We start from the raw sequence: 9,590 nt of genomic DNA, 5'->3' as shown, positions 1-9,590 counted from the left end.
TAGAAGGTTTTGAGGGGGAGGTCCAGTTGTTCTTCGCGTTCGCGGAGGTTAGGTTGCGATCGCATAGAGGTGAGGAAGTTGTTGATCGCGAACGCGTAGTGAAGGTTGCGTTCGCGTAGAGTAAGTGGACCAGGAGTGTTGGCTTGGAGATTCTTCTTTCCGAACGCGGTAGTAGGTCCGCGATCGCGTAGTGTAAAAAGTTCTGAGCATCGCGTTCGCATGGTATTTCACGCGTTCACATAGAGTAACTTTTGGGAGCTGAGTATTTGGGCTTCGCAATCGCGAAGGTTCTCCCGCGATCGCGATGAACGAATTTTAATAGCTGGGCAGAATGTTTTAATGACATGTTCCGCGACTTTGAACCCTTTTACACAATTTTTTGAACGGGAAAAAGATCTTTGAGGCGATTTGGAAGAGAGGAAATCATTGTTCGTCATTGAGGTAAGGATTTTAGACCCTAAAACTCGATTATTTGTGATTAAGGAACAAAATATCAGTGTTTAATTCATGTAAATCGGTAGAAAAGGGTGGAGTTAGGGCTTGAGATTATGAGACCTTCTAGGGATGATTTGAGGGGTCAAACGAACTCCGATTTTCGAGTTCTTTATATGTACGGACTCGTGAGATGATGAAGAACATTTTGGTATAAAGTTTGTCCAGTTCTGGGACGCGGGCCCGGGGGTCGGGTTTTGACTGATTTCGGGTTTTGTGCTTAAAATCGATATTTTTCAATTGGAATTCATTCGTTTAGCATAATTTAATGATAAAAATCTGAACTTGGTATATTTGGAGCACTCAGAAGTCGTTTCGAAGGGCAAAGGCATTGCAAGCTATATTTCGGGCCGGATTGAGGTGAGTAATGATTTTAAATGCTGTTCTGAGGGTATGAAACCACGAATTACACAACGTACGGCTATGTTGAGGTGACTCACATGCTAGATGACGAGCGTGGGGTAGAGAACCATCGGGGATTGTGACATAGTCCATCCCGTATGACTATTTTACTGTGTATTTAATAGCTAACTGTTTGATATCATTATATATTTGGGCTAAACGTCGTATTTGGGCTTCCTGCCAAATGTTTGAACCCTTAGGGGATCGTTAATGATATTTTCCTCACTGTTTAATTTCGTACTGGTGCTCAGTCATAATATACTTTTACTATTTTCAAAACTCAGATATGTTATTCTGTTTTAAACACAGTAAATGATATTTTTCAAAGTATTTGAGCTGAGCTTCATATTTTACTGTGGCCCGAGGGGCTTATGAGATTCTGACTGAGTAAGGCCGAGGGCCTGTATTGTGAGGATACTTTTTGGTCGGGTTGCACGCCGCAGCAGTGATACACTGATTATGATAAGGACGCTGAGGGCCTGAGATGGTACGCCACGAGGTGGCTTGAGATTTATATGAGGCCGAGAGCCTGTTTATGATGCCACGAGATGGCTTGATTATGCGCTTGGGCCGTAAGGGGCCCCTCCCGAGTCTGTACACCCCCAGTGAGCGGGTACCCATTGTGATATGAGATATAGCCCGAGGGGCTGGTATTGTTCTGTGATATTGCCCGAGGGGCCAATTTTGTGGTTATTGCGCCCGAGGGCCATTTATTATGTGTTTACCTTTTCTTGATGCATTTTCATATATATAAATATTGTTTGACTGTTAAAAAGGTGTTATGAGATTTTCACTGCTTGTTTATATTCATTGATTTTGTTAGGCCTCTTATAGCTTAATGTTGTGCCTTACGTGATTTTATATTACTCAGTCTTCATTTATTTTTATTACTCACTGAGTTGGAGTACTCACTTTACTCCCTGCACCCCTGTGTGCAGATTCGGGCGCTACAGGTCCTGCTCCTGAGGATTGATAGTTCCAGCAGGTCTTCGGAGATTTACGAGGTAGCTGCTTGGCGATTCGCAGCCCAGTGCATTCTCCCTCTATTTCAGTTTTCTTTTGATTCAGTTATGTAGTATTGGCCTAGACTTCAGACTGTTAGTATTGTTTTAGATGCTCATGACTGGTGACATCCCGATGTCGGGCTGTGTTGGTTTTATTTCCGCAACTTATATTGTTATTTTTGAGATTTTATCATGTTTACGACTTAATACATATTATTTTACTGCTTAAGATTGGAATGGGAATGTGTCGGCTGGCCTTATATTCACGAGAGGTGCCATCACGACCAGGTCCGGGTTTAGGGTCGTGACAACATGTCGTTTTAACGTAATTAATGTACCTCGCACTCATGCATGCATAAGCATAAAAAGATATAACAGAACGGATCTCAAGTTGGAATTACAAAGATTATTAGACGAAAACTAGAGAAAATCTCACTTTATACCTATTAGGGCCAAACTATTTACCTTTTAATACCCATCCCCAAACTATTTACCCTGCCTACCCAGTCGGCCCAATCTATTTACCCAGCCCCTATATTTCACGCGGCCCAATCTACCCATCTCTCCCTTATCTTCGATCCAGCCCATTCTTCCCACGATCTACCCATCTCGCTATTATCTTCGATCCAGCCCATTCTTCCCACGCTTTCCTTCTTTCTCTATCAGTTAACAGAGTACACTTTCCATAACTCCATAGCCAACCGATGAGAACGCAAAGTGAAACACATTCGAGTTGTAATTTTTTTCTTCCGATTCCGTTCAATCTCTTCGTCTAGTACCTAATTTTGGGTGACATTTTTGCTTTGGGTGAATTTTTTGCTTCTGAAAGTACATTTTAGTGAAAGTGGATTTTCAAAGTCATAGGATTTTTATGTTTTCCTTTGTACTTTTGTGAATCAATGTCTATGGGTTGTTCTTTTCTCTATGAGTCGGAAGCATTGTGCGCGTAGATTGTGGCGCTTTGGACAATATCATTCTTCAAAACAAGTAGCTACTGAATCCGTTGCCTCAGCCATGTCTGGGCCTAGTTTTTCCTTATTTTCTGATTCTCAGTCTCCACTTAGTCGTATCCCTAGCAGTAGTCATGTTGAAAACACAACTGAAAATGTAGAATTAGAGGGTGGAAAAGGCAAAAATATTAATGCCGCGTCAGTCGATGAAACTCCCTACCTGTCATTATCCGACACAAATTCCGAACCAGTCATAGGAGGTGTTTCTGTGACTGATAAGGGAAAAGGTAAAGTTGTTGAGGATTCTGAGTTAGGGGGAAGCCGACGTGAATCCGTGCGTGAAACAGAGACTCAACCAGTAGATCTTGATTGTAGCGATGATTCTCAGTTAAAGAAGAGACAAATTGGTGTCGCACCCAAGAACGTAATTTTCTTACAATTATGATCTTTGCGATTTTTAATGTATAGTACATTGTTATTTTTTGATTTCCTGTTATGCTTTTGTATTATATTATAGTTATAGTCAGTTGTGTTAATTTTTTGAATTAAATAGACAGATTAAATTAATGTTCTGCTTGAGGTTTAAAAAAATGGTCGCTGATTCACTAGTGCTGTCAATCAGTAGCTGTTGTTGTCAACCAAATTTATTGAAGCCAGAGCTGCTCTGTGTGATTTCTGATTTTCAGCTTTGCATTAGATGATTTTGTACGTGATCTAGTGTTTAGGCCAGTTGATAGTGGTGGTGAGAAGCAAGTATGGAAGGAATGGGACCGTGTAAGTTATGTGTGCAGAATGAGCTTTTCTTTATAGGTGGCATGGTGTGGATGGGGTCAATGTGCAGAAGCCCCACGGCCTTGGCTGGTGACCACCACTGGCATTGATTATAGGCAGGCATCGGGGTAGAGTGATCATGTATGGGGCGTTTTCTGAATAACACCCATTGTCCCTTTTGAACCATCTGAAGAATCCCTTAACCTTAAGTAATAAGTTAGGACATGATTGACTTATTTTCTAATGAAAATGATTTGTTGAATTGGTGCTAAGTAGTAGACAAAAAAGATGCCAGGTACTCAGTTACATTATTGACATAGTACTTGATTCTAGAAGGGGGAGGTACTGCTATTGGGTTAAAGAAATCTTTTGCTCAGAAAGCATGTCCACCAATGAGCGAGCCATGATTTTCAAATTTTGTAAGGAGATCGGCAGTCACTAGGTAGGCAAAATTTAGTTTCAAAAGCTTGAAGATGCTCTTCACGGCTAGTTACGAATCATCCTGAAGCTCTGTGTCTTTCTGCTCCTATGTTTGTTTGACAAAGGTTTCCTTGCATATCCTGAGAGCCAAGTGTGATGTTAGCTTTTAGATACTTCTTAAGAACCAATATGTCCCACTTACCTTGGATTAGGAATCAGCTTCTATTTTTGACTTTAGACCGTCATTCCGATGGAAAGAGGGGTTCCCTTCTTTTATCAGTTAACTATACTTGCTGCTTTTATGTTTCCTTCATAGCAATTCACCAGATTGTTTGGTGATATCATGTGATGGTAGTCGGTAGTGAGTGAAAATGAATATTTTTACAGCCAAATCTGCTATATGTCCCCCATCCAGACTTTGCTGGTTATGCAGAGTTAGCAACTTGAATAAGCGGTATTAGAGAGAACCTGATGAGTTTAAGGCACATAATGAATCACCTTATGAAGAAGCTGGCAGGCTAAGTTGAGCTTTTTTTGTTATTCACAATCTAAACCTGTGAGAAAGACACTCACCCTAAGGTTGTAAAACTTGTATAATTTCTGGTGCATGCAGCAGCTCTTTTGACTTCTGAGGTCTTCTTCTAAAAAATTGCATTTATGTTCTTTATCTGATTGTTGCGTAACTGGTGTTTTGTTGCAGTGGCAATGGCACGCATGATGTTTCCCATAGAAGTTTTGTGCCTATAGACATAGTGTATGTGTGTTATGTGATAGTTTTTATAGTTATAGACAGTTATTGGAACAACCCCGTACAACTATTTACCCTGTTAGTATAGCTATATACTATCATATGCTTCTGGATCTTTTTTTAGCTGTCTTCGCTATTTGTTTTTCCTTTAATAATAGTAGTATCGTACAGTATCTTGAAAATACTTTATAGCTGCATTCCTTTTTGCTTTTTCTCTTTATTCCTATCTGTTATGTAATAGTAGTATAGTCATTTGTAGTTGCCGGAAATTAGTCAGTATAATTGTATACCCTGCTGGTATAATTATATGTCGTGTTGGTATCGTATGGTAGTTGTGATATTTTTAGTTGGTTTAGTTGCATTTTAAGTGAATTCTATTTCTGAAATTATTTTATATGAACATGTTTTGCAGTGTTGGGATTTCCTTGTGCCTATTGACTTAGATTATAAACCAAAGGTTGATTGGGATACCAACTGCCATGTTATTCATCAATTGAAAGCGAATTTATCAAAGAGGCAACTTCGACTTTTTAAGAAAACATGCTTTGGCTATTTTTTGGATCTGCCACCAGTGATTGTGCAGATTCGGGTTATGCACCATTTGCTTATGAGAGAAGTACATCATGAGGTGAAAAATGAGATGCGGTTTGTAGTGAATGATTCTAGGTTGCGGTTTGGCTTGGGTGAATTTGCACTTGTTACTGGGTTGAAATGTAAGGGTGATACAAGTATAGAGAGCATAGCAGAGAATAGGTTGATTTCAAAATATTTTGGGACTGCATCCGTGACATTTGCCCAACTAGCAGACTGTTTTAAGAAGAAGAAATGGGAAACGGATGATGATGCGTTGAAGATAGCAGTTCTTTATTTTGTCAACAGCTTCTTATTTTCTCAACTCAAAACAAAGGCTATTTCACGGTCTTACATTGACTTGGTTGAGTCCGGTGATTTTAATAATTATCCCTGGGGTATAGATGTTTATAAAGCTACAATTGACTCGTGTTCCAACAAGTTTCAAGATAAGCCTTCTTTTTATAGACTTGGTGGCTTCCCGTTGGCTTTACAGACTTGGTTGTATGAATGCTGCCCAAGTTTGGATGGTCACTTTGCTGATCATCTTGGAAACAAACTTCCACGAATTTTGAATTGGGTAGTCATGGGTCAAATCCCGAATGAGCGAGTTGCTTTGCGAATGTGTAGCTTGCAACGCGAGCAGGTAATTTTCTCATAGTTTTATTGCCTCTCTTAATGTTTTGGTACAGTAGTTTAGTCACAGTTGTAGCAATATCCCAGTTTAGTGATATACTCTGTTGGTATACATGTATACTATATTGGTATCATGTATACTATATCCCAGTTCAGTGATATACTCTGTTGGTATACATGTATACTATATTGGTATCATATGGTAATATGGATCTTTTTTCCTTCATACTTTATTATCATTTCTATTTCTAACTAGTGTGCTTAATAATTGCAGCTAAAGAACATCACCCCAACTGATGATGAGAAGAAACAATTTGATGTGCGTGGTCTAAGCTTTGAAATTGAAGTTGAGTGCACTGACAGCCAGCCCAGCCAGCCCGATAGCTTTCAGGTTTTTGGCACTCAATTACCAAAGACACAAAGTATGCCTGAAAGTACTGGAGGTGATTCCCAACCTACCAATGCTGAGGTAATGAAGGAGTTACAAGCTTTGAAGCTTTTTGTAGAGAACAAGTTTGAGGAGGTGCTTGCAGCTATTGGTAAGCAGTCAATGAAGTCAATGAAACCAGAGGGAAATTCAGCGGTATTCATCTTTTATATAATATAATGCTATAGTATATTGTTCAAAGATGCAATATATGCTTATAGGATACTATTTCATTCTTTACTTTTAGTGCACATATTATTCTTGTAATATACATAATACTAAAATTGTTAGTTTCTCATTTTCAGCATAAGCAACAGTATAATGATCCTGACTTTCGTGAGATGCATAATGATTATGACCAGTTTGAAAGTGGCCACGTTGGGAATGATCCTGTAGTTATTGGAGATAGCACGCCCAAAGCACCTTCTAGTATGTAAATCACAGATTTGATTGATTTTTTTTTTTGCTGTTGTTTTTTGAAAATAGTACTCTTGCTTATACTTTTATATGTTTAGTATCTGGTTTTGCTGGGGTTGGTCAAGATGGATGTGCCACTGGTGTCAATGTGAAGAACGTCACAGCAAGTGATGGCGTAGTTAATGAGGATTTGCCTTCTGGTAAAATGTTGTACATGTAATTTTTTTATTCTTTTTTTATTTATTTAACTCTATGTATTTGTGCATTGACTAACCTTTTTTTAAAAAAACTTTTTTCAGCCCCCTTCGTAAATGAGCATGATTTTGGCTTTGATTCTAACTTTGATCTGTCTGCATCTGCAATTGATCAAATCACCGCCATTACACAACAAGCAACATATAAGCAGTCATCTCATGATGTTAAAAAGTCGGGTCCTGCTCCACTGCCATCAGGAATCCCTGTACAGACACGAGCAGATGTTGTTATTGAGTCTAATACTGCTCCACAGGGTACGATGTTGATATTACTAATTCTGTAGTTAGTATGTAAATGATAGGTTCTTGATAGTTTTTTATTTTTTATTTAAGTAGTTATGTTGATAATGCTTTTATGTGTTCAGCATGTCGGGTTGATGGTGTTGGTCAAGTGGATGTTGGTGGCAGTAATGTGAATTTGCCTTCTGGTAATGTCTTCTATATATAACTTTTCATTCTTTTTTTCTAAATTTCTTAACTTTGTATATTTATTTATTCACTAGCATTTTCTAATTTAAGCTCCATGTCAACACGGGGGTGATCTTCACTTGGATTCTGATTTTGAATATACTGATTCTCAACTTGATCAAATTGCTGCCATTACACAAGGAGGGAGATGTAATGTAAATCAATCAGGAAATGAACTGACAACTGGTGCTGTAAATAAGTCTAAACCTGATCAGTCGGTATCAAGAAGTATTGTCCAGATACAAACAGACGTTGAAACTACTCCTGCAGTTTTGACACGGAAAAGGCGCCCCGCAGCTGTAAAACAGTCGCCGTATAGGAATGACTGGCAATCTGGTGTTAGTGCAGTTGGGGGATCCTCGAAGGTTATCAAAGGAAGATTTCCATTTGTAAATGACATTTCAGAGACTGTTAATTTTAAGCTTACGACTGCCTTCTCAAACTTTGTTGAAGCAAACATGCAATTGGGAGAGTGCATATTCGTTTCCATGTACTTTTGTTTTCATTTTTTCTTAATGTTTGTTGTTATATTTTTTATCCATATCTTCTTTTATACGAAACAGGGAAGTGTATTTACCTGCTGATCAAAAGCTAGAGCCTTGTTTTGACTTTGGAGTTGAACAGATTGATGATAAGATGTTTTTCCATACCTTAAACTATTCTGGCAGGCCGCTTTCTAGTTCGGTATGTGTACTGCTTTTTATTTTTGTTGTTGTAGTAGTTCATTCATATTGTTAGTCGTAGTCATATTTTCTTCCTCTCTTTTTTGCAGCACTTGAATATTATATTCTACTATCTTAGGAAGAAGGCGAAATATGGAATTAATATGCCAATCAAAGTCACAACTACAGATACTCTTTTTAATAATATCATTCAAAGTTTTTTCAAAGGATTTGTAAAAGGTGGGAAACAAGATCATTTGATTGATAGATCAGACGATATCATGCAGTACATGAAAGGATTTAGGATGCATTGCAACACTCCATGGCACCAGGTTGATCATGTCCTTTTTCCAATTAATTTGGCAGAAAGTTGGCATTGGATATTGGGGTGTGTGTCATTCCACAAGAGATGTTTTTACGTATATGACTCGCTACGTAGTCGAAAGCACAAAAAAGCTATTCAAAAGGTGGCAGAGGCTTATGTTGTGTTGATCCCCCTATTTCTAGTTAGTATTGAATTTTATAACCAAAGAAGTGACATTGTAGTAGAAAATGGTCTGCACATGGGAAAGAATTTGACTGATCCTTTTGAGATTGAACTGATTACAAATCTGCCAACACAGCAAAATTCGTAAGAATNTATACTTATATCCATACAAAATTTCAATTCTAATTGATGGAAAAAGTGAGGATCCCGGGGCTCTAGTATCAGAGTTTGAAGATGCCCACGCATTTTACCGGGTTGATGATGAACCAATTACCAATAATGCTTTTGGGCATACGGTCTTTTTTGGGGGACCAGGTTCCAACAAATAACTTAATGACAATGTACTATATTTTTCTAGTTAAGCCTAGTATTATAAAATTATTTCCATTTAAGCTACCCTTGTTTGCATCGTGGTCTCAGTTATAAATAAATGAAAGAAGTAAGTGTTGGTCGTACTTGCACTTGTGCTTATTTTTATCTTTATTCCCTGTGTATCTTTCGATTCGGTTTCAACTCCTCAGTCACCAAGCTCTTGATTCGGTTTTAACTGCTCCAGGCTAGAAAGACCCTTCTCTATCTTTAGCAGAACATATGTCAGTAACTTAAATGTAAAAGTGAAACATGTAAGTTCCACTCATCCCAGACAAAAGAAAAAACATCTAACCATTTAAAGATGATACTTTTGTTTAAGCACTCCACATCCATGTTGTGCCATTCTTCTTTCAATGTACGTTTCTGATAACTAAAATGATTCTATACTCACATAGTATACTGATTTAGCATTCATATATACTATATTGGTATTATGTTTTACTGATAATAAAAAAGACAAACCAATACAGTTATATACTCGCATAGTATACTGATATATTATACTTATAT

General features: G+C 38.1%; 1 protein-coding gene across 1 annotated transcript; it reads left to right on the top strand.

Moving 5' to 3' along the window:
* The first annotated feature begins 2,822 nt into the window (after positions 1–2,822).
* LOC109209675 lies at positions 2,823–8,856 on the top strand. The gene is made up of 12 exons (XM_019372987.1): positions 2,823–3,272; positions 3,366–3,370; positions 3,535–3,622; positions 5,200–6,003; positions 6,268–6,576; positions 6,726–6,849; positions 6,936–7,037; positions 7,137–7,346; positions 7,457–7,519; positions 7,611–8,049; positions 8,123–8,243; positions 8,332–8,856. The coding sequence occupies exons 1-12, from the start codon at positions 2,823–2,825 to the stop codon at positions 8,854–8,856; spliced, it is 3,240 nt and encodes a 1,079-aa protein (XP_019228532.1).
* Positions 8,857–9,590: the final 734 nt, after the last annotated feature.

Source organism: Nicotiana attenuata, unplaced genomic scaffold (assembly GCF_001879085.1).
Source record: "Nicotiana attenuata strain UT unplaced genomic scaffold, NIATTr2, whole genome shotgun sequence".
Lineage (NCBI taxonomy): Eukaryota > Viridiplantae > Streptophyta > Magnoliopsida > Solanales > Solanaceae > Nicotiana > Nicotiana attenuata.
The sequence above is the reverse complement of the archived record's forward strand: the minus strand, read 5'-3'. Positions and strand labels throughout refer to the sequence as shown.